The sequence below is a fragment of the Ranitomeya variabilis genome, chromosome 1 (genome assembly GCF_051348905.1).
Source record: "Ranitomeya variabilis isolate aRanVar5 chromosome 1, aRanVar5.hap1, whole genome shotgun sequence".
In the NCBI taxonomy this organism is placed as follows: Eukaryota; Metazoa; Chordata; class Amphibia; order Anura; family Dendrobatidae; genus Ranitomeya; species Ranitomeya variabilis.
The window spans coordinates 261,737,508-261,763,032 of NC_135232.1; the positions used below are offsets into that span (position 1 = coordinate 261,737,508).

A 25,525-nucleotide genomic window follows, 5' to 3' on the forward strand; every position below is an offset into this window, starting at 1 on the left:
CAGCAAAGAAAAAGTGATTGCATCAAAATGACAGCATGGAGATCACAAAGTGACGCACTGCTGGAATCGGGGTCTCCGTCCCTACATCATACTGTTCTCAGATTGCATAGCAAATACCTGATGATAGATTCTCTTGAATAGGAATCCTTGTGTTCTTCAACCCAGTCTTAAGTTAGGTCCGGCACTTATGCTACAGAATACATTTAAAACTTTTACCAGCATAAATTGTAACCTTCCCATAGGACCCTATTTACTTCCATCTGGCAGGTATTCATCTGCACACATTTTTTTACTGTATAGAAAGGTGCAGCAGACTGCAATCCTATACAGAGGGCCACTGCATAGAAAGAGATACCATGCGGTAAATGTTTTTTTTCACAACAGATCCCTATGGTGCACGGGTGCCTACTGGGTGCATTCGTGAGTGTATGTGCCTGACAAGGAAGGATTGGTGCTGAGTGTATATAGATCTCCCAAGGCTACTTAGAAAGGGTCATGGACTGAAACTGTCTGGTATCCACATTCCTTTACACTTCAGGAGTCAGTATGAAAAATGCTTCACACGGAGACGGGATCATCTGTACAGTTTATTAGATATTAATTCACAAGATAGAAAATAGGTCATGCGTTATGGTTTTGCACCTGCTAAAAAAAATCCCTAAAGTAGGAGGAATGTGTTACTACATAACTTACTATATAACAAGTCAAGTCTTGCCAGGTTTAACCCTTTCGCTTCTGCTAAGACAATGGCAGGAAGAGAGAGTAACCTTTTAAGAGGAATTAAATAATGTGCAAACGAGAGGCCTAAAGAGTAACCGACTTTTACATTTAAGGAGTCCCAATTCGTGCTCTGTAAGGCAAAAAGAAAACCCATCAGGATATTGCCTGTTCCTAAGAAAGCTAATCTAGTACAATCCAGCGCAAAAGTAAGGACCTGAATGTCTCATATCTGGAATCACAGCCTCGGAGCCTGAATAGGATTTCTAGTTCTCTCCAGGTCCAACTGAAGGAGCACAATACACAGATGTTTCAGCACAGAAGAGTAGGACAAGCCACCAGTGAGCTCTGCCTGTGGCAGCTCCGAGATTTATCTCCATTTTTACCCAGATTGTTATTTATGCTCCCTCATAAGGGGGAAGCGTTGCTTGAGATAGATATGTCAGGAGATTTCTCACACGAGTTCAGACTTTGCTCACAGCATTGTCTAAGTGCCTGTGGCAAAAACCTTTCTTTCGAAAGGTAATCCTCAATGATTAATATTAGCCACCATTGTACTAAAACAGGATAAGGCCGAGCCATACATTGTTTAATGGCGTTAAACTGAGACAATCAACTATAATTAAAGGCACTGGTTGGTTAACAGCAATTACCTGACAATGGCATGTGTACATCCTTGTCGGGGGTGACAAACAGAACTGAGTTTACTAAAGGCACTTGAGAGCAGGTACCATTAATCCTTGAGCCTCTGCTTCAGTCTGCCTGGAAAGAAAACCAGTATCGTACCTTACACACAACAAGGTGGTCTAGGAAACCCCTGTCAGTGAACAGCGTGCACATCAATATACACAGAATTAGAAGACGAAAATGCTGTGAGCGCACCACTGAGGGTTAGCAATAATGATGCAGTCAGTGCAAGTACAACTTCCTGCCAGGGTCACATGGTTAAAAATGAAAAACCTTTCTCAGGAGCACAGGCCCTTTTGCACTTATGTTATATGCTGAATGCGATTACCAAACACGCGAGTATAAAAAACACTTAAACAAGGTAAATGGCTACAAATAAGCAAAGATAGAAAAGGAGACAGAAGCCAACGATGGCCGGACATGTTTCATTGCGTTTGGAGCCCAGCTTTCAAAACTTCATCTGGGGTGGGATCCGCTTCATGGTGCTCCGAGACCCTGTTTAGAGACAAGGGAAAAAACAGCAATTACAGCAGGAACTAGTAAAATCTGTTTGAGACTTAAAGGGAACCTGTCGGCAGGATTGTGCACAGTAACCTACACACACTGTCAGGTTGGCACAGTTACACGGATTACAGTGACACCTTGGTTGATGAAATCCATCTTGTGGTTGTTTTTAATCTTTAGTTTCAGTTTTTAGTTAATGATATGCTCGTGCTGTGGGGCGGCCTGTAGGGGGGTCTTCATGTGGTGCTCTGATTAGGTATTCATAATGCAACTGAGATGCAATTGAAGTGTAGACTTCCAAATATATTGAGCGAGGTCGTGCCCACTAGAAGGGCTCTGGCCATGAGTATGTATCTATATATATATATAAAATTGTCTAAGGGGTACTTCCGTCTTTCTGTCGGCAACTTCTGTCACGGAAATCCCACGTCGCTGATTGGTCGCGCCAGCTGCCTGTCATGGCTGCCGCGACCAATCAGCAACGGCCACAGTCCAATTAGTCCCTCCCTACTCCCCTGCAGTCAGTGCCCGAGTAACTCACTCCGTTACTGCTGCTATTAACCCTGTGTGACCAAGTTTTTACTATTGATGCTGCCTATGCGGCGTCAATAGTAAAAACATCTAATGTTAAAAATAAAAAAAATAAAAAATCATTATATACTCACCTACGCCGCCTTTCCCGCTCCTCGCAATGTTCCGGTGCCAAGGATGGTATGCGAGAAGGACCTTCCATGACGTTACGTCATGTGACCGCGACGTCATCACAGGCCCTGCACGCCTGCGTGAGAAGGACCTGCCATGACGTCATGCACCGAACACAGGCGACAGAATTACAAGGGGCCCCTCGGAAGGTGAGTATATGTTTATTTTTTAACCTGTGACATACATGGCTGGGCAATATACTACGTGGCTGGGCAATATACTACGTGGCTGGGCAATATACTACGTGGCTCTGTTCTGTATACTACGTCGCTGGGCAATATACTACGTGACTGGCCAATATACTACGTGGCTGGGCAATATATTACGTAACTGGCCAATATACTACGTGGCTGGGCAATATACTACGTGGCTCTGTGCTGTATATTACGTAACTGGGCAATATACTACGTGGGCTGTGCAATATACTACGTCACTGGGCAATATACTACGTGGCTGGGCAATATACTATGTGGGCTGTGCAATATACTACGTGGACATGCATATTCTAGAATATCCGATGCGTTTGAATCGGGCCACCATCTAGTATTGCATATTTGACTGCTGTTTCTGGCGCAGACACTGACAAATCCTCACAGCAAACACGTTCCACCTCCTGATATGCGTCACTTCCGGGTGGGGTGCATTTGCGTTCCACCTCCCAATAAACATCACATCTAATGGCGTGGGTCTTATAGTGGAGCGCATTTGCGTTCCACTGCTTACTAGATTTCACCTCCAGTGACGCGACTAGGGGTAGCATGAGTCTCCCACCTGGGATCATTTCTGGTAAGAAACCGTCCTCCACCATCAGGAAGTGTTACTAAGGCTAAGACACTATATATTGCCTTATAATCTTCCTTGTATTTTTGATGTATTACCTCATGATACTCACCTGAATTTTTATATCTGTATGACACTCGGATGTCATGATTATTATTATTGGGGTCTTACTGGTATTTTGATAATACAAATAAAGTTATTTTTAACCCCTTAACCCCTTCATGACCTTGGGATTTTCCGTTTTTCTGTGTTCGTTTTTCACTCCCCTCCTTCCCAGAGCCATAACTTTTTTATTTTTCCGTCAATTTGGCCATGTGAGGGCTTATTTTTTGCGGGACGAGTTGTACTTTTGAACGACATCATTGGTTTTAGCATGTCGTGTACTAGAAAACAGGAAAAAAATTCCAAGTGCGGTGAAATTGCAAAAAAAGTGCAGTCCCACACTTGTTTTTTGTTTGGCTTTTTTGCTAGGTTCACTAAATGCTAAAACTGACCTGCCATTATGATTCTCCAGGTCAGTACGAGTTCATAGACACCTAACATGACTAGGTTATTTTTTAGCTAAGTGGTGAAAAAAAATTCCAAACTTTGCTAAAAAAAAATAATAAAATTGCGCCATTTTCCAATACTCGTAGCGTCTCCATTTTTCATGATCTGGGGTCGGTTGAGGGCTTATTTTTTGCGTGCCGAGCTGGCGTTTTTAATGATACCATTTCGGTGCAGATATGTTCTTTTGATCGCCAGTTATTGCATTTTAAAGGGAACCTGTCACCCCACCCCCCCAGTCGTTTCAAACTAAAAGAGCCACCTTGTGCAGCAGTAATGCTGCATTCTGACAAGGTGGCTCTTTTAGTTCTGGGAGCTGTAACTACCGAAATAATCAGTTTTATTATTTGTCCGAAATACCTGCTCCTCAGTCAAGTGGGCCGGTGTTTCCCCCTGCTTCAGACAGCACACAGCTGTCACTCACATCTTCTTGGCGCCAGTGATCGCTGCCCGTCTTTCCTCATATGCAGTCCAGTCTGGCGTTTCGAATTTTTTTCTCGCTACGCCGTTTAGCGATCAGGTTAATGCTTTTTTTATTGATAGATCGGGCGATTCTGAACGCGGCGATACCAAATATGTGTAGGTTTGATTTTTTTTTTTAATTGATTTATTTTGATTGGTGTGAAAGGGGGGTGATTCAAACTTATATATTTTTTATTTTTTTCACATTTTTTTTTACTTTTGCCATGCTTCAATAGCCTCCATGGGAGGCTAGAAGCTGGCACAACGCGATCGGCTCTGCTACATAGCACGATCTGATGTTCGCTGCTATGTAGCAGAAAAGCAGGTGTGCTGTGAGCGCCGATCACAGGGTGGCACTCACAGCTACCGTGGATCAGTAACCATAGAGGTCTCAAGGACCTCTATGGTTACAATGTAGAAGCATCGCCGACCTCCGATCATGTGACGGGGGTCGACGATGCGCTCATTTCCGGCCGCGCCGGTTAAATGTCGCTGTCTGCGTTTGACAGCGGCATTTAACTAGTTAATAAGCACAGGCAGATCGCGATTCTGCCCGCGCCTATTACGGGCACATGTCAGTTGTTCAAAACAGCTGACATGTCCCAGCTTTGATGCAGGCTCACCGCCGGAGCCCACATCAAAGCGGGGCTTCTGACCTCGGACGTACTATCCCGTCCAAGGTCAGAAAAGGGTTAACCCCCCCCCCCAAGGGTGGTTTGCACATTAATGACCGGGCCAATTTTTACAATTCTGACCACTGTCCCTTTATGAGGTTATAACTCTGGAACGCTTGGATGTATCCCGGGGATTCTGACATTGTTTTCTAGTGACATATTGTAAAATTTTCTTGACATTACTTGCGTTTATTTGTGAAAAAAAAACGGAAATTTGGCGAACATTTCGCAATTTTCCAAGTTTTAATTTTCATGCCCTTAAATCACAGAGATATGTCACACAAAATACTTAATAAGTAACATTTCCCACATGTCTACTTTACATCAGCACAATTTTGGAGTTAGGGAGTTATAAGGGTTAAAAGTTGACCAGCAATTTCTCATTTTTACACCACCATTTTTTTTTGTAGGAACCACATCACATTTGAAGTCACTTTGAGGGCTCTATATGATAGAAAATACATATATAGTGTGACACCATTCTAAAAACTGCACCCCTCAAGGTGCTCAAAATCACATTCAAGAAGTTTATTAACCCTTCAGGTGTTTCACAGGAATTTTTGGATTTTTTTTTTTTTTTTTTTTAAATGAACATTTAACTTTTTCACAAAAAATTTACTTCAGCTCCAATTTGTTTTATTTTACCAAGGGTAACAGGAGAAATTGGACCCCAAAAGTTGTTGTTCAATTTGTCCTGAGTACACCAATACCCCATATGTGGGGGTAAACCACTGTTTGGGCGCATGGCAGAGCTTGGAAGGGAAAGAACACCGTTTGACTTTTCAATACAAAATTGACTGGAATTGAGATGGGACACCATGTTGCGTTTGGAGAGCCCCTGATGTGCCTAAACAGTGAAACCCCCCACAAGTGACCATTTTGGAAAGTAGACCCCCTAAGGAACTTATCTAGATGTGTTGAGAACTTTTAACCCCCAAGTGTTTCACTACAGTTAATAACGCAGAGCTGTGAAAATAAATAATCCTTTTTTTCCACAAAAATAATTTTTTGGCCCCCAGTTTTGTATTTTCCCAAGGGTAACAGGAGAAATTGGACCCCAAAAGTTGTTATCCAATTTGTCCTGAGTACGCTGATACCCCAATATATGCGGGAACCACCATTCGGGCGCATGGCAGAGTTCTTAAGGGAAGGAGTGCCGTTTGGAATGCAGACTTAGAATGGTCAGCGGGCGTCACATTGCGTTTGCACAGCCCCTGATGTACCTAAACTAGACCCCACCAAGGAACTTAACTAGATGTGTTGTGCGAAGTCCTGGTGGGTGGCCCTCTCTTGGCAGGTTTGTTGTGGTACCATGTTCTTTCCACTTGATTATAATGGATTTAATGGTGCCCCGGAGGGGGTTATCAGAGATTTAGATACATTTTTTTTTAAGTTTATAGGATCAAATATTTTTCTCACTTTACAAACTTAGACTATTTAAGTGCTGGTGCCTCACACAAATCGGCTTACAAAAATATTTAAAAACACACTGACAAAATGTGTAAAAAGCCAAGGGAAGTGAATACTTTCACAAGTCACTGTACTCTCATAAAGTCTTATCATTATGGTAGAATTCGATACTGAAACACCTACTTCCTGGAGAGTGTTCTTCAGTTTGGTAGGTGCTGTGAAGGGGTTTTTCTACAAAAAATGCATCCACCCCAGTTGTCTTCCATGGAAGTCCTGGGCCTTTTGAGTGCCCAAACTCACCAATGTACTTTTTTTTTCCTAGAATGCACCAAACTTGATTTAGCCACTCCTAACATTTCTGCTTTCTGATGGATTTGTAGTTTTTTCAGCCTAATATGATGGTCTGTTTCTCTTCCATTGAGAGCTCCTTTGACCGCATGTTGTGGGTTCACATCAACAGCTTACCAAATGCCACACCTGGAATCAGCTTTAAGCCTTTTTCCGGCTTAATTGATGGATTAATGAGGGACTAGGCCATTAAAAAGCTTTTGAAATTACTGTCCAATTACTTTTGGTCCCCATAAAAAGAGGCACCTACATATTAAAAGCTCTTAAACCTTTACTCCAATTAAGACGTGAATAACCTCAGAGTAAAGCCCACTTTAAGCCCACATTGATTATATAACTATCTTGAATATGTTTCGGTAAACAACTAAATTGCCAAAACTTGTGTCACTGCCCAAATATTTCTGGACCCAAGATATAATTATTTACAGTGTATTAATATACTTCCCTATCACAGTCTTCTCTTGCATCCAGCGTTGTTCTGCTTGTCTACTGAGTGACGTGATGGCAATGCAGACTATCCAGATCACCCTCTGCTCTATGTGAGCCAGAAGTCCCTTCAGGCTACGTTCACACAACAGTGTTTAAACACATTCCTGTGTCAGTGTTTTTCACGGATGGCTGAATAAATTAGAGTTTCTCCTGTCCTCTGCAATGTTAGATACGGACAGTAACTGGATACCATCCATACATGTTTTTCACAGACCCAGACTTGTAATGGCACTTCTCATCCGTGATACTGGGAAAAAAATGTGCAAGGACAGTCAGTGACAAAACAGACATGTGAATGGCACCATAGATTATAATGGGTACAAGCTATATCCGTGAAAAAAAATATGGATGCAAAACAGACATGTGAATGGCACCATAGATTATAATGGGTACATGCTGTATCCGTGAAAAAAAATATGGATGCAACACAGACATGTGAATGAGACATTGCAAGTGAAGCCTATGAAGGTTTGTTCTGATGCCACTTCTGCGTCACACAGGGCGCAGTCTGAAGAGCGGTAACTTCAGTCAAAAGAGGAGCGGAATGGTGCTAGATACCGCAGAAGATGGCGATAGGTGAGAATATTAACACCCTGGCTCTACAGTACATACATTTACACAAATGTTGGGGGGGTGTTATGGTTGGGCGTCTAAGTATCACTATATTAGGCTACTTTCACACTTGCGTTGTGTGACGTACATCGCAATGCGTCGTTTTGGAGAAAAAACGCATCCTGCAAAGTTGCCCGCAGGATGTGTTTTTTCCCCATAGACTTGCATTAGCGACGCATTGCGACGTATGGCCACACGTCGCATCCATCGTGCGACAGATGCGTCGTGTTTTGGCGGACCGTTGGTACAAAGAACGTTACATGTAACTTTTTTTGTGCGTCGCATCCGCCATTTTCGACCGCGCATGCGCGGCCGAAACTCCGCCCCCTCCTCCCCAGACTTTACAATGTACAATGCAGTTTTTCAACGCATCCGCTGCCCCCGTTGTGCATTTATTTCACAACGTACGTCGGTACGTTGGGCTGACGGATGTGTGAAAGTAGCCTAAGACGAAAGAAATTAACTTTGCATGATGAGTTTTTGACACTGCATTTTCTGCCCAGTGAAAATTCCCAACATCTTACAATTCCAGCAAGGTGGATGGGATTTATAGAAGTCTCATGGTTGCTGTGCTCCATTTACTCATTTTTACACAGAGAAAACTGACCTGCAGCGCGTATTTGAAAGCTGCAACATGCAAATCTCCCTTGTGGGTATGCTAAAACTTACATGCAAATTTTCCCCATAGAATTGTTTTAGATGTGGAAAATCCACAGGTAAAAGATATATTCGTGTTTACTGTTACTGCATTTCCGAAGAGACAATTTGCATATTTAAATTTCCCAGGGGATAATTGCACGCCTATAAGCCTCCTTATCCTGGCATGTCACTCTCCATAAGGAGAAACGTTACCCTCATAGACACCAGTCAGAGGCCTCTCATAGAGCCAACTAAGATCCCATGCTTTGCACTGAGGAGGGGGCAACATCCCGAAACACGTCTGCAAGTTGAGATTCTGGATTAACCAAGAAATTTTACTTTTTGTATTGTACGTATATGTTTAATAAGAAGACATTTTAATTTTCTACTATGGTATTTACTTCCGTTGTGTTTGTAGGAGAAGTTGAGATTCTGGTCTGACTTTTATCCTAATTCATATGGCAAGGTTCGTTGAAGGGTCGATATTGACTTTTAGAATTGCTACTTCCAATAGGTGGCACTAGCGTTCTAGTCCTCTTGCTCGCGGAAGAGGCAATTTGCAGCGAAAACAAACTTAAAATATATGTAATCTGAACATGACTGTATCAAAGTTGTCAAAGCCAAATACTAATAAGTCTCAAAAACAAAGTGGCTTTATTTGAACATGGCATATCAAAAAGACAAAAAAACACGCAGTGTCAAAACTGCAATAAAATAAATGTAAAAAAGAAAGCAATGAAAAAACAGAAACAATCTAATTTACCTACTAAGTGCAGACATGCTGCCAAAAATCTGCAAAATCAAAAAAACTCACCAAATACTCATTGTGGGAACATAGCTTAATGTGTTTAAAAGAGAAAAACTCAAAGTCTGGAATCTGACTCCTGACTCATCCAGGACAGCTGTGTGCTCTCCCCAGACTAATCTACCTTCTGCAGCACAAACAGCGGTCTGTAGACCAATGCAGGGTTAAAATCTGCAGCCGTGGTAAGGGGCTGATGAACTAACCTGTTATGTCTAGATTCACTTACCACAGCAGCGTCACTTATTTGTCTGAGAGCAGCAGGGTGTACAGCTGCGCACACTGTCCGTGCAGTGGCGGTGTGCGATCACACAACTACTCAGCACTCAGGTCTCAAGGCATGCACATACTTCAGATACTCCGCGTAATCCATGCAGGGCTTTGTGATTAAATGAGAAGACTGATCCATGTCTTTGTAATGGTTAAGTCAATATTTGGGTTACATTTGTAACACAAATCAGGCAGTAAAAAAAAAAAAACTGCACATGTTCATGGGAGTCTTGTATTAGGTAGTTAATAGAACAACCCGTACTACAAAGATGGATCAGGATGGAACCAAATTAATCTTTGAAAGTTTGGCAAACTTCTACTAAATGTTCCACTTCCATTTTCAATTAAAAAAACAAACACTAATTATTGGAATGTATACTGTACATTGCAAAGGGTGGAGAACCTCAGGACTGTGGGCCATTTACAGCCCCTGGGCAGAATCCTGGGGACCGCAGTGCTTGGGCCGGCTGCTGTATTGGCCCCTTAAATTTCTTCTTGCTCTGTGTGCGCACACAGTGGTCATTACTGAGCGCCAAGGCACGTGCAATGAAAGTTACGTCCGTACACCGGGGCCAGGGTCAGGATGTACTTAGTGGGCAGAGTTAGCGCACAATTTGTACGTCCACCGAAGGATGGTAAAAATAGGTATTAAGCTTACCGTTAATTATGTTTCCAGGAGTCCATCCTGACAGCTCTATGGAGGACGTCCTCCTCCCCCTTGCTGGGACAGGAAACACACGAGAGTTCAAAAGGTCCGGTCCCACCCCCAATCCTCAGTGTTGTAACAAGAACCGCCTCAAGGGAGATGCAAAAAAATATATTTTAATGGTCAAGAACATAACACCAAGCATTAGGAACATATTACATCATATGTTATGAACATACTACAGACATGTCAGGTTCATATTACAATAGCATAACTATATTATCAGGGAGGGAATTACCCATGCTGTCAGGATGGACTCCTGGAAACATAATTAACGGTAAGCTTAATACCTATTTTCCAGGACGTCATCCTGACAGCACTATGGAGAGTACCAAAGCACCTCCTCAGGGTGGGATTACCGCTTGGAGAACTTTTCTCCCGAATGCAGTATGCTGACCGGACAAAACATCAAGTTTATAATGTTTGCAGAAGGTATTCGCACTGGCCCATGTAGCGGCCTTACAAATCTGCTCTAGAGAGGCGCCTGCCCTCTCAGCCCAAGAAGTAGCCATCCCTCTAGTAGAGTGTGCATGGAGACCCTTTGGAGGTGGGATGCCCTCCGACTGGTAGGCCTCGGAGATCACCGATGTGATCCATCGAGCAATGGAGGCCTTAGAGGCCTTTTTACCCCTATTTCTACTGCCAAACAAAACAAACAGATTTGGATCAATGCGCCATGAGTTGGTGGCTGACAGGTAGTCAATGACCGCCTGTCTGACATCAAGAGAATGCAGAGCTCTTTCTTTCGAATTAGAAGGGTTACAGCAAAAGGATGGTAACACTATCTCCTGATTCCTATTTTTGAGCGTACCCACTTTTGGAATGAACGAGGGATCTAGTTTAAGGACCACACTATCGTCTCTAATCTGAAGGTACGGGTCCCTTGTACACAGGGCTTGAATTTCCCCCACCCTCTTAGCCGTGGTGATCGCCACCAGGAATGCAGTTTTACGTGTCAGGGCCGAAATGGACATGTTATCTGCTGAGGCGTAATCATTTTTACAGAGGAATCTCAGGACGAGGTTAAGGTCCCAAGGAGGCGATAGTTGTCTAATGGTGGGGCGCAATCTTTGGGTGGCTCTGATAAATCTAACTATCCATGGGTGTGTTGCCAGGGGATAGTCTAGAAAGAAACTAAGTGCCGAGATCTGCACCTTTAAAGGTGCTCGGCCTAAGCCCTTTATCGAACCCGGACTGCAGAAAATCCAGAATTATGGGTAAGTCGGGAGTGCCTGCCGTAACCTCAGACCTGCCACCCTCCAGGCAGAAACGCCTCCAGATCTTCAAGTAGATTGCTGATGTGACCGGCTTCCTACTAGCCTTGATAGTGGCTATGACTTGGTCAGACAGGCCTCTTGCCTTCAGGATGTTCCTTTCAGGATCCAGGCTGAGAGATGTAGCTTCTTTGGGTCCGGATGGTACACTGGGCCCTGGTGGATTACGTCTGGTCTGTGAGGGAGCTCCACTGGACTCTCGATCGCCAGGTCTATCAGAAGGGAGAACCAACTCCTTCTTGGCCAGTATGGAACTACCAAAATCACTCGAGCCTGTTCTTCCTTGATCTTTCTGAGAACAGCCGGAATTAGTGCTAGTGGAGGGAATGCATATGAGAGGGTCTCCGTCCAGTTTTGACTTAGACCATCTATCCCTTCCGGCAGATCCCGAGGGTTCAGCGAGAAGAACCTTGAGACCTTCGAGTTTCTCCTGTTTGCGAAGAGGTCTATACTGGGAGTGCCCCAACGCCGGCACAGCTCCTGGAAGATGTCCTGGTTGAGTTCCCACTCTGTTGCAAACACTCTTCTTCTGCTCAAGTAATCTGCTATGACATTCTGGGAGCCTTCTAGGTGGATTGCAGAGATGGAAAGGATCGACCTTTCTGCCCAGCGAAATATTCTCCCCGCCAGCTCCTGAAGGAGGTGGTGTCTTGGGCCTCCTTGGTGTTTTAGGAAGGAAACAGTTGTCACATTGTCGGACAATACCCTGACGTGACGATTCTCCAGAGTGCGACGGTTCCTTCTCAGGGCTTCCCAGACAGCATTCAGCTCTTTGAAGTTGGATGACTTGCGAGCGACATCTGGAGGCCACCGTCCCTGGAGGATCCTTCCTTTTAAGTGAGCTCCCCAGCCCCAGGCGTTGGCGTCTGTAGTAACTACTACGTAGGGATCGGTAGTCCATAGTACTCCGGTTCTTAGTTTTTCTGGATCTGTCCACCAAAGGAGAGACCTTCGTACTGGGTCTGGTAGATGTAGAGTGCTGTCCAGAGACGACTGGCGCCGGTCCCACTTGGAGAGGATTAAGATCTGTAGTGGTCTTGAATGGAACTGTGCCCATCTTACACATGGTATGCATGCCGTCATTAGGCCTAGCACTCACATGGCCATCCTTATTGAGATTCTGCGTTCCAGTAGGAGTCTGATCTGAATCTGTATCGCCTCCAGCTTGGATTCAGGTAGTAGGGATATTCTGTTTGCAGAATCCAGACATACGCCCAGGAAGACCTTTTTGTGCTCCGGAACCAGGTCTGATTTCTGCCAGTTTATGATCCATCCCAAATGTTCCATTACCAAGATGGTCCGGTTCCTGTGATCCGATAGGATCTCTGGTGTTCTTGCTATCAGGAGAAAATCGTCAAGATATGGGACTATTATAATCCCTTGGTTTCTTAGGAAAGCCACGATCTCCGACACCAGCTTTGTAAATACGCGAGGTGCTGAGGCAAGTCCAAACGGAAGGCACTGAAACTGGTAGTGACAGGTCCCGGACGGCAGAACTACCGCGAACCTCAGAAGCCTCTGAGATAGATGGTGGACAGGGACCTGATAATAGGCCCTCTTCAAGTCGAGAGTGCACATCACAGTGTTCTGATTGATGAGAAGGATTGCAGAACGGATGGACTCCATACGAAACCTCTTGTACCTGACCCAGGCATTCAGAGGTTTCAGATTTACGATTGTGCGTGAGTCGCCCGATGGCTTCGTTATGGAGAAGAGGGAAGAGTAATGTCCCTGGCCTACTTCTAGTGGTGGCACTGGTACTATGACTTTTGAGGAAAGCATATCCATTAAGTCTATCAGCATAGGAGAGTCTTGCATAACCACCGTAGGTACGATGTACCTGTCTGGTGGAGGGGAGTAGAACTCTATATTGTAGCCTTCTGACACAGTCCGAAGGACCCATTGATTTTGAGTGACTCTGCCCCAGTTTGCCGCGAAATAGCGAAGCCTTCCCCCTATAAGAGTGGCATCATTGCGATTTGGATTTAGAGGAGGGGCTGAAGAAGAAGCTCCTGTTCTTACTACCGTGGCCACGGGAACCCCTATTAAAACCTCTATTGGACCTTCCCCCTCTGAAGTCGGACTGTCTGAAGTCAGACTGTCTTCTAAAGGGAAACCCCCTCCGAAAGGACTGAGACCTTTTAGGCTTGTCCTCTGGAAACCCTTTTTTCTTGTCTGAAGCCGACTCTAAGATAGTATCGAGGGAAGGACCAAACACCCTTGCGCCTGAGAAGGGAATCGAACACAATTTTGTTTTGGACGCATTATCGCCAGACCAAGACCTTAGCCAGACCGCTCTTCTAGCCGCATTGGACAATGACCCATTCCTGGCTGAAAATCTGACTGACTCGGCCGTCATGTCAGATAGAAAAGCAGTGGCTGATTTCATTATAGGGAGGGAGTTTAGGATTTCTGACCTTGGGGTCTTATTAGAGAGATGCTCCTCTAATTGACCCATCCAAAGGTGCATAGACCGGGCTACCGAGGTAGCTGCAATGTTGGCCTTAATTCCCAGGCTCTCTTTAGCAATATGTCCGCCTTTCGATCCATCGGATCGCGCAAGTTTGATGAGTCCTCGAATGGTATAGCTGTCTTTTTGGCGACCTTCGCCACCGGGACATCCACCTTGGGTATCTCATCCCACAGCTTTACATCATCCGGCTCAAAGGGCAGGCGCGCATTAAAGTCTTTAGACAATAACAGGCGACGTTCTGCCTCCTTCCACTCTTCAAGCAGCATAGCCTTGATATGCTCACTAACTGGGAAGACGGTCTGCCGACGCGACATAAGTCCCCCAAACATCAGGTCCTGCCTAGATTGCGGCTTAGATGTCTCTTCTATTAGCATGGTGCATCGCACCGCCTGCACCAGATCATTCGTGTCCTCCGCCTGGAAGAGGTATTTCCTCTGATGGTCTTGGCTTCCAGAAGAAAGCTCGCCCTCTTCCTCAGAGACAAGGTCTTCAGAGTCAGACCTGTCGTCAGACGTATATTCCAGCTCCCGTCTGGCCCTTTTGCGACTGGACATAGGGCTGGACTTTCCCGCCATGGTAGCCAGAGAAGCTTGGACCTCTTCTCGTATTAAGGACCTCATCTCGGATAATAAAGTGGGCTGCTCATCTCTCATAACCTTGGATGTGCAATCTGCACATAAGGTTTTGCCATGAGTGTCCGGGAGCTTTGCACTACATATAGGACATCTACTGGATTTCCCAGAGGCCTTTCCGGATTTCTTAACTTGACCAGGGGGGACAGCGGGGGTTCCCTTATCCTTAAACGATATAAGATAGGGAAAGTAACAGTGCAGCTGCTTATTACGATAATGCTAGGGGAGTTTGCGCTCTGGCACTTACCCCATCCTCAGGTGGCATGCTTTCCATGGCTCCAGAGTATCAGGCTCACTGCAGCTGTCAGCGTCTGGTTGAAGCGCTACGAATCCTGAGTGATCCACGCTGGTGCGCACGCCTCCCCCGTACATACAGCCTTACGGGAAGTGATGTTAACGGATGCCGGAAACCGGAAGTGACGCGGTCCCCGGAACTTCCGCCGGAAGAGTCAGAGCCCGGCGTCCACGCTGCTGGATGCTGCCGACCTCGGGAACCGCGTCCGCAGCCAAGAGCCTCCCACCGGGAGGAGCGGCTGCTGGTCTTTGGGACAGAGGGACCCCCCTCTGGAGGGTTTCTGCCCTGAGCCTCTTGACAGGGGGAAGGATTTGGCAAGCCGCACGATCCCCCTGAGCTCCGGTAAGCTGAGCAGCTTCTCTCGTGCGTCCCTTGCAGGGACAGGAAAAACACACTGTGGATTGGGGGTGGAACCGGACCTTTTGAACTCTCGTGTGTTACCTGTCCCAGCAAGGGGGAGGACGACGTCCTCCATAGTGCTGTCAGGATGACGTCCTGGAAAATAGCCAAATGGCTCTTACCGGTAGCAGAACAAAAAGATTCCTCACCTCTGGTTTACATGGAACTGACCGGCGGCATGATACAACCGTTGGTAAGTAAACGACTGCTGATCTGTATAAGTTTAATAGCCTGATTATACAGGCAGACGATGTGCACTGAGCATTCTGTAATGGCAATTGTAAGAACGCTTGTTCACAATTATCCTTCAGTGAGTGTAAATGCGGCTTTCGTCTTCCCTCTCCCATCTATGCTGACTGCAGTAGTCATGCTCATTTTTCTGATTGCTACACTAATGCCTCCACCCTGTGCCAGTCATTGCACTGGTTGCCCAACTACTACAGAGTATAAGAAACGTATCACACTCCCCTGCAAAACTCTCCACAGTTCTGTGCCACCCTACATCATTTCTGTCTATCACGCTACCAGTGTTCTCTGTTCTGTTAAGACTAACATCCTCTATAATCCCAATCTCACACTTCTGGATCGAAGACTTCTTTTGTGCTGCACCAGTTTCCCAGAATCCACAGTCTGAAGCGTGTCCCCAAACACGTTTGCAGGCAGGCTCACCCCATCACCTCACTAATCTAGCTGTTCTCAGTTCTTCCTCCCCATATTTCCCTCTGATTCCAAACACACCATGTACTCAGTAGCACTCCGTATCAGAACAGATACAGGTACAGGTACTGGCTGGTGACAGGCTCAAGCAGGTTTATACGTATAGAATACGTTTATATGGAGCTTTTCTCATCAGTGTCTTGTTTGTGTTTCTAACAAATTAGAACAATTTATTTTTACATATTTAGATGTGAAGTCTTACTGTGCAGCTCCTTCTCGGTTTTCACCAGCCGTTTTCCCATCACACCCAAAAATGTCAGCGCTCCCTAGTCCACTGAATAAACACCAAAGCGTCCAACTTCACTGCCACACACCACATCAGCGTGCTCAGTAATTGTGTTGCAGGCTAGTAACCGGCAGATCTGCTCCTTATTACAGCTTGGTGGTAAAGGACATAGAACGGTTTGTATTTGGCTGCAGGAAGAGATCTCTTAATGGTGGAAAATAAAAAAAAAGGAGGGAACAGTGAAAGCTGCTGAAGGACAATCGGGGACTTGTACGTCCATTTATTCAAGCCAAGGTTCTACTTTCATATAAATCCTATTTATAAACTTTGTTTTCATTTACTAAATTTAAGGCCCCGGGAGCTGCCAAGTGATGGTTTGCAGACAGGATCTACAAAACTAGGAAGTTACAGGATTTTCCATGTACGAAAGGAAAAATTTGCAATGCTTTAAAAACACAGAAAAAAATCTGTAAGGACCAAGAAATAACTAGGAGACATTACATCCCTCCTGATGTGCATGTGAAACTTTCTGAAAGATATATTTCCATTAAAGTTCAGTATTTATGCACATTTTATTGAAACTGCCCGATTTTATAGTTAATGAACATGCTTTTAAAGGGGTTGTCAAATTTCACAGTAAAACGGCGCAAAAACATGACCTGCTTTAAAAAAATAAACAAATCCGACTTAATGCACACTTTGGAACCATTTACCCTTTGCCTTAGTTTTCCTTTTACCTTATACAATTTTACTGCATGTACTATGTAAAATGTGAAACTAATAAGAACAATGTATAAATAAAAAAGCAGCATTATGTACCTTCTGCCACTCCAGTACAGCATCTCCACTGCTCTCTGATGGTCTAGGTTGACATGAGAGAAACGGTCACCCCAATCACGGTGGGAGAGTTAACTCTTTTTATTGAAAGATTCCACAAAATAAGATAACAAACATATGGCAACATAGCATAGAGTCAAAATAATCCGTATATATCAACGTTCTCATTGACATAGATATGACATCATACCTTCAATAATAAAGTATAGAAACAAACAAATAAAACATAACCTTCAGTATAATATATTCTACCAGGCATTGCACTTCCTAATTAACAGTCTTTTTAAAGTTTTTAAGCTCGTACCAGGTCAGGTTATGGTAGACATATGTTATTAATCCTACACAAATCCCTTTCATGGTCCAGAATGGATATACACATCAGGGACTATACCGCAAGACTGAAGAGACTATAGCGCCAGGAGCGTCAATGGCGAGTTACACCACCTTTCCCAAACCTCCTGAAATTTCTGGGGACATCGTCTGTTTCTGTATAATATGTTTTCATAAGGAATTATGTCATTCACTAGTTTCTTCCACTGACTAATCGAAGGAGATTTCCCCCCTCATCCACCTCAACGCTACTGCTTTCCTAGCCATAAATAGAACTTCCTGAAGAAATATTCTATCATGGTGGACCCACATCTCCTCATCCACAGCACCCAGGATGCACAACTCCGGATTAAGATCAAACCATTTTTAATGTGAAACTGGACAAGCCCTTTAACAATTCCTGTTCACATTTTGCAATCTGTCCAGCAACTTGCTAATTAGAAGCCTGGGTGGCTTGCAATGTCACCATCATGCACAGAGCAGAAAGGGCGGCTCTATGGTATCTTCTGAAGTCATTAATAGACAGCTGTCTACCATATGTGCAGTCTTCAGATGAACTAAACCTCACATGACCCCAGGACAGATGCTCGGCTGCTCGATGAGTAGAGTTCTTCTTCATCAATAAATGAGAATTTTGGGGTAATACGCTTTTTCACCTTTGGTGGACTGGTAAGCAGTTATTTGTTTGCGACGGTAATTTTCCCAAAATCAAACACACCTATATCGCAAACCGCAACCTAGATCCCCAAAATCCAGCAGTGGATCTTTTTCATACAATTCCAACATCTTTGTTGGCCACAAAAGGTGTCCAGATGTTCAATTCTAGATGGCAAGTGTACAAAGAATGGAGATGCTCTGCAGTACACCCAACTCATTTCTACTACAAACAATGCATACAGAAAATCTTTAGGACAATCCAAGACCCATCTGTCAGTGTTGTATTTTAGTGTCTGTGTGATTGGGCCTCACACATGCTTAGGATGAAACCAGCAGTGCCAAACCAAGGCATGGAAACGTCTGATGTCTGGTAGATGCCATTTATGGGTCATTGATGAAACACAAACTAGTCAAATTATTTTCTTGATATATTGCTCTAGGCATCAGAGTGATTTGATACAGAGCTCCATTCCTTCTTCACAGCTTGATTTTAAAAAATCCTCGGTTTGTATTTGCCGATACAGCAGCACCCCAAAAAGGTATGCATCTGCCTCCTAGTAACTTCACTTGGAGTCCTATAACCTAGTTGTCAGCATGCTGTCTCCAGGGGCCGCCACAGAATCCATTAGACGTGACAGAGCAAGGGGTGGGGGACATTTGTGTTGATCTCTGGCCCATAACCCCTTCCCAACCAGGCACATTTCTATTTGTGTGCTTTGGGTATTTTTTTTCCTACTTTTGTTCCAAGAGTCATAACTTAGCTTAGTTTTTAGTGGAAGGGGTTGTACTTTTAACCAACACCATTCATCTTACCATATAATATACTGAAAATGGGGAAAAAAGTGCAAGAAGTGTGAAATGGCGGGAAAAAAAATGAGAAAAATGCAATTCTGTCCTGTATTAGGCGTTTTGCTTTTACAACACTTGTGTGGCAAAATTATTCTCCAAGTCAGTACAATTACAGCTTGTATAGTTTTTTTCTATTTAACAGGGAATCTATCAGCTAAACTTCACAAACAGAATTGATATGTAAAAGACTGTAGATCTGAGGCTTCTGTCACTCCAGCTCTATTCCCCACCCAATGCCGCTGCCTCCTCCTGCTTGAAAGCTTCTCAGGCCGATAGATGCTACTACGCAGGTGCCGCCAGCGCCATCTTGGAGGAGGAAATTTTCTTGTTTCTCTAGCATGATGGCGCCGCCGGCTCCTGTGCAGTAGCAGGTATCGGATCACCTCCATATATGCACACACCAATAGCTGCTACTGCACAGGTGCGGCCGGCATCATTTTCAAACAGAATTTTTTTTTTTTTTAAGATAAATATAATATTCATTATGTAAAATAGGGTGCAGGTCAGTGAGGTATCAGTGACCTGTCAGAAGCCTTACTGGTGAATACCTAATCAGAGCACCACATGAAGACCCTCCACAGGCCCGCCCCGGGGCATGGGCATATCAACTGAAAACTGAAAATAAAGATTAAACAACAACCACAAGACGGATTTCATCAACGCAGGTGTCATTTTAATCAGTATAACGGCGCCAACCTGACATTGCCTGTAGGTTACTGAGCACAATCCTGCCGACAGGTTCGCTTTAACTGTGCTAAATCATTTTACGTTTTGATGTATAGAACTCTTGCAGTTATGGCGCTACTCATTTTTTGCCAATTTCAAATTATTTTTTGTTTTTAGAGACCAGTCTAGTCCCCTTTCCATGTCAGTAGGTCCCCAGCAGCCATGGTAACCCATCGTCACACTGCGATCGCATGAGAGGAGGGAGTGGTGGGAGAGGGAGATGAGCATCGGAATGCACACCCACCCCAGATCGCGCCACTTATATACCGCTGTAAGTCCCTGTCAGGGGGATTAACTAGCAGCGACTGGAGCCAGATTTGATCGATGCTTTTGGAAGCAGGTGCTGTATCTTGAATAGTCTGCTGCTGAAATTTAGGTGTATGCAAGTTCTATCAAGGGGTGAGGGTCACAGTGGTCAGACATGTATCAGCTATTATGTAGATATGCGATAAATGTTCTTTCTGGAACAACCCCTTTAATGGTCTGCAATGCACTATTGATGCATGACATTATGTTATATGCTGCAAAAAAGATCCAGTAAAATAGAAATATTCATAAAAGATGAGAGGTGAAGTGATAAGGATTCAGTCGCTAATGATGAGCGAGTGTGCTCGGATAAGGTGTTATGTGAGCATGCTCGCTTATCACTACTAGATAATCTGAAAAACGTAATCTGAAAACTAGTGGGGTTGTCCACTACCCAGACAGCCCCTTTTTAAACGAAATAGACCTCCTTTTAAAAATAAAACAACAGACACTCATCTCCCGCATCAGCGCCATTCCAGTGATGTCAGAACCGTGGCTCCCACAACTTTGGATGTAGGGGTTCATGTGGCATAACAATTAGTGGGCACTTTTGGGCTGTTGCACTCTCACTTTAGTTTGCCTGATATTTGCCCGAGAGAAGAGACTCTTCAGTAGCCCAATGGTGACCACGGATTAGCTGCAGGGCTAACATGGTGTAACAATGTCATTGAACCCCCGGCAGACTCAGACAAAGTTGGAACAGCATCGTTGCTGAAGCCAAATATGATATTTGCTTTATAGGGGTGGTCTACCTCATTTTAAAAGGGGCTGTTCAGGCAGTGGTTAACCCTGTTAAGATCCATTAATATGCAGACCGTTTTACTCCAGCTGACTAGAATTTTATTACACGGGGTCAGAGAGACACACGTTGTTCTACTGCGCTACATATGGGAAGGTGGGGGTGTAGCTGATTATTTCCGCCATGGAATGTGCGCTCCAGAAACAAGGTCACGGAGAAAATCAAAACAACAACATGGTAAAATCCAACAAATGAGAAGGAGAGGTTTACGCTTTCACTACGAGAAAAGTTATAGCACAAGCGCACGAAGCAGGGCCCTTGTACTGGTGTAGAACTGCGGAAAGAAAGCCAGACATCTCTACTGGAATAGGAGGTCTGTCTGGAATGGAGAAACTGGGAACGTTACAAGAAAATGGCCCTAGATCCAGTAAGCGGAAGGTATACGGAGACTAGTAGTCTTTAGAGGGGCTTCATGCATACATATATAGTAAGGCTTACCTAGAAGGAGCAGCTCACTCATCTCCGGGACCTTTCATCCTCATCTGAGCCTGCATTTGTGCGATCATCTCTTGCATTCTCCGCAGCTAGAAAATAAAGACAAAAGAAGAATCTAGTGAGCAATATTAAAAGAGCTTCAATAAGTCAAGTACCAATGAAATGTGGATTCAGTATCCCAAGAAATGAGTGCATTCAGTGTCATGGGGAATGGAATACTATAACACTTCGTGGAAAGACCATAAAATAAAGCATTAATATAGGACATCAAATAGTAATATAGTCACAGCTGTATTACCTACAAAATGCTCACATTTTTAATGAAGAAATGAAAAATCTAAACTGTCTCTTGGAGTTTTACTGCTCTTTTTTTTTTTAATGTGTTTATTTTAATCGCAGTCTGGCGGCCAATTCCCTTGCCCTAGTTAGCAAGTGAATTTCCATTAGCTGGGTACAGTCAGGAAACGTGCCCACCACCACTCCTCCCCCGTAAAGGTTCTGCTAGCAATAGACAAACGCCAACAAAGCTGAGACTAGAGTGCTAAGATCCAAGTTCTTAAGGAGGGAGGAGATCTGCCATGTACACATTACTAGTTAGTAGAAAAGTCAAACATTTACCATGAAAGTAATAAAATAAAAGATCCGACATCCACGTTACAGAATATTAAAAAGCGAAACACAATAAAACTCCAATTACTGATATTCTGGAGATTCCATTGGTATTAGATTTACAAAATACTGATTTCACTACTTAAACCACGAGTTCACTTATTTTACAACGTATTAATATGTATGTGCACAATATGTAAAATCACTGACAAACAATATTTAGGGGTAATGACAAAATTGCAATGTTGTCTTGAATAAACATATGGGTACATTATTATGTTGTGCCAATGTAACCATTTTTTTAATTTGCCACTTCTTGTACATATCACCCCCTAAGGATGACCCTCCAATTGTTAAAGGGAACCTGTCACCCCGTTTTTTCGGTATGAGATAAAAATACCGTTAAATAGGGCCTGAGCTGTGTGTTACAATAGTGTAGTTTGTGGACCCCGATTCCCCACCTATGCTGCCGAAATACGTTACCGAAGTAGTCGTTTTCGCCTGTCAATCAGGCTGGTCAGGTCAAAAGGGTGTGGTGTCCTCCCCCAGATCTTGCGTAGTGTTCCGTTGGTGGCGTAGTGGTGTGCGCATGCCCAAGGTCCCGAATCCTCTGCCAGGGGTGTGAAAACAACAGCGATGTCCGTTATTCCATTGGTGGTCGGTGGGCGCGGCCATCTTGCTTTGGCCGCAGAATCGGCGCTCTGCTGGCCGCGGCTTCAGGAAAATGGCCGCGGGCATCCGCGCGTGCGCAGATGGCTATCGCGGCGGCCATTTTCGTGAAGCAGAATTCGCATCTCGGCTTCACGAAAATGGCCGCCGCGATAGCCATCTGCGCACGCGCGGATGCCCGCGGCCATTTTCCTGAAGCCGCGGCCAGCAGAGCGCCGATTCTGCGGCCAAAGCAAGATGGCCGCGCCCACCGACCACCAATGGAATAACGGACATCGCTGTTGTTTTCACACACCTGGCAGATGATTCGGGACCTTGGGCATGCGCACACCACTACGCCACCAACGGAACACTACGCAAGATCTGGAGGAGGACACCACACCCTTTTGACCTGACCAGCCTGATTGACAGGCGAAAACGACTACTTCGGTAACGTATTTCGGCAGCATAGGTGGGGAATCGGGGTCCACAAAATACACTATTGTAATGCACAGCTCAGGCCCTATTTAACGGTATTTTTATCTCATACCGAAAAAACGGGGTGATAGGTTCCCTTTAATTACCCTCCAGGTGCCATTTCAGTGGCCCTGGTCAATTCTGCGTACTATTGTCCGTCTCTCTCGGCCGTCCTCCTGCCAGAATAGCTGTGCAGTGTCTAGAACAGAGCTTCTAGTGTAAGAAAGTATGTTATGGAAAGGGGTTCAGCCTCCTTAATTACAGTGCAAAGCTCATACCAGGAAGCAGCAGTGTACATGTGTGCTGGGGACGAAGAGGAGCGATGTACAACAGGATGACTTGTAAACGGGGGCTGAGTAACAGGAGGGGGCTGAGATTAGTTTAGCTTTGTTTGTTACCTGCTGCTGAGTTCAAACTGCCAATTTTGCTCTATTGATACATATTGCAGAAGATTATCTTTTATCATATGCATCAGTGGAGCAGCATTTCTAATTTCACAAAGCTTGTGTCTCCAGTAGGTGAAAAACACAGCTCTACATTGCTGTGGAGGAGTGCAGGACAGATGAACTCTGCTAGAAGCATCTAATGATGTCAGCATACACTGCAGCTATATTGATGTAGATGGCAGAAGATAAAATGGGGCAGGCAGGGAACTGTACTGAAGCATACAGTGTGCAGAAGCATAATGTGAACTCGACACTTTGATTAGCTTGATGATATCTCCGAAATGGGGCTAGTCAGGAGCGCACGAGATAAGGAGGGGGCTGCAGCACTTAAAGAGAGTGTTGCAGGAAAATGTGGTTTTAACAAATAAGAATAGGATGGTCCATTCAGCCATTTGAGGCTAAATGCACAAAGGGGCAGAAAGATGCAAAAAAGAGACAAAAAAGTACAAAGAAGAAACTTTATGTTGAACTTAGTTTGTATATTAAGAATAAGTATGCATTTACTGTGCTTTGTGAAAAACACTGTGACTCTGGGAGGAACCCTTTAATGTAGGTATTTTCTTATGATGCAGTACTCAGGGATCTGCATTAATATTTACAGCAGATCTACCATTTTTAGTCATTTGCATCCCACCAAGGACAACATCTGCAAGGAGTTTGTATGTTCTCCCCGTGTTTGTGTGGGCTTCCTCCGGGTTCTCCGGTTTCCTCCCACACTCCAAAGACATACTGATGGGGAATTTAGATTGTGAGCCCCATCGGGGACAGCAATGATAATGTGTGCAAAACTGTAAAGCGCTGCGGAATATGTTAGCGCTATATAAAAATAAAGATTATTACTATTTGCAGGAACATTTTACTTTCTGCACTTTTACACAGAAACGAAGCTGGAGGTTACACTGTACAGATATACAGCCCACTTCAGTCAGTCCGAAGACTGTCTGGACCAGGATAGAAAGGGAAAGGATGAATCTGAGAAATAAGGAGGAGCCCTCGTCTGACAGGATGTTCCCACGATGTTTGCTGCTGTACTGGTTTAAAAATATCTTCTGCCTGGACAATGACATGGGGAGAAGGACGGGGCAGAACTGCTGGCCAAGAATAACATGTAGTGGATTCCAGTCTGAGTGCGGACCAGTGAGCAGGCACTGACGCGACTATGTGAGCTCAACCACAACTACTAAGCCGGTCAGTGCAAAGCAACGGCAGCCATTGTGTGCACTGGAATCCTAGCGCAACACATACGGCTGGACATGCACATGACCCAACCAAAGCACAATCTGCCAGCAAGAGTAAAAGGTTTGCTATTGTCTGACAGGAGAAAGCACAACGCAAACAAAGCCGAAAGTTCAATACAGTGCACAAAAATCATGTCATACCATCTAACTACAACCAAAAGGGCTGAAGCAATGGGACTAATAGAGTTATGATTACAGTAGGTGAAAATCTAACTCAGCAGGGCAAGATCCCTGTCCAGTAGACCGCAGCAGACCACTTCTACAAGTTGCAGCCCACCTTACTACGCATATCTGATGACTGTTTACAGAAATAACCGCCCCCCACCACGAAAAAAAGGTCACGCAACAGTACAAAGGAATTCAAGGAACTTTGGAACATTTTATCAGAGATATCTGGTTCTTTCTCCACTTATATGACACCACTTCTCCTCCCCCTACTGAACTAGTCGCTCTAAAAACCAAAAAGAAAAAAAAACCTCAAATCCATTTTGCACAAGACAACACGAAGACAGAGTGAGGCGTCAGGACACAATGCACTCTGAAACCTATTAACTGGGAAAGTGGCGAGAAGAACGAGAAGTAGAGTGAGAAAACAAGCAGTGAAACAGAGATTGTACTTCAGTTTCTTTTCGCTTACCCCAGAGAAGGATTCACAGATACGCTTCTCAGTACTTACGAAGATTTTCACCCATACTACAGCTGATTCTTTCTGTGTGTTACATAGAAAGGAGAGCAGGAATGCCTCTACTTGTGCTGTTTATAGGAGACATCATAGCAGCTAGTGTCCTCTCACCAGCTCAGAGA

At 44.4% G+C, this 25,525-nt stretch overlaps 1 protein-coding gene across 1 annotated transcript in view; it reads right to left on the reverse strand.

Annotated features, from left to right (window-relative positions):
• Window positions 1–574: 574 nt before the first annotated feature.
• The window catches only part of LOC143813699 (septin-2A), a 105,964-nt gene continuing 81,013 nt past the window's right edge, over window positions 575–25,525 (reverse strand). Inside the window, exons 12-13 of the mRNA XM_077293403.1 lie at window positions 21,307–21,392; window positions 575–1,899 (exon numbers count right to left, since the gene is read on the reverse strand). Of these exons, the coding sequence (XP_077149518.1) occupies window positions 21,321–21,392 (72 nt within the window). The 3' untranslated portion in view covers window positions 575–1,899; window positions 21,307–21,320. The remainder of the gene's footprint in view (window positions 1,900–21,306; window positions 21,393–25,525) is intronic.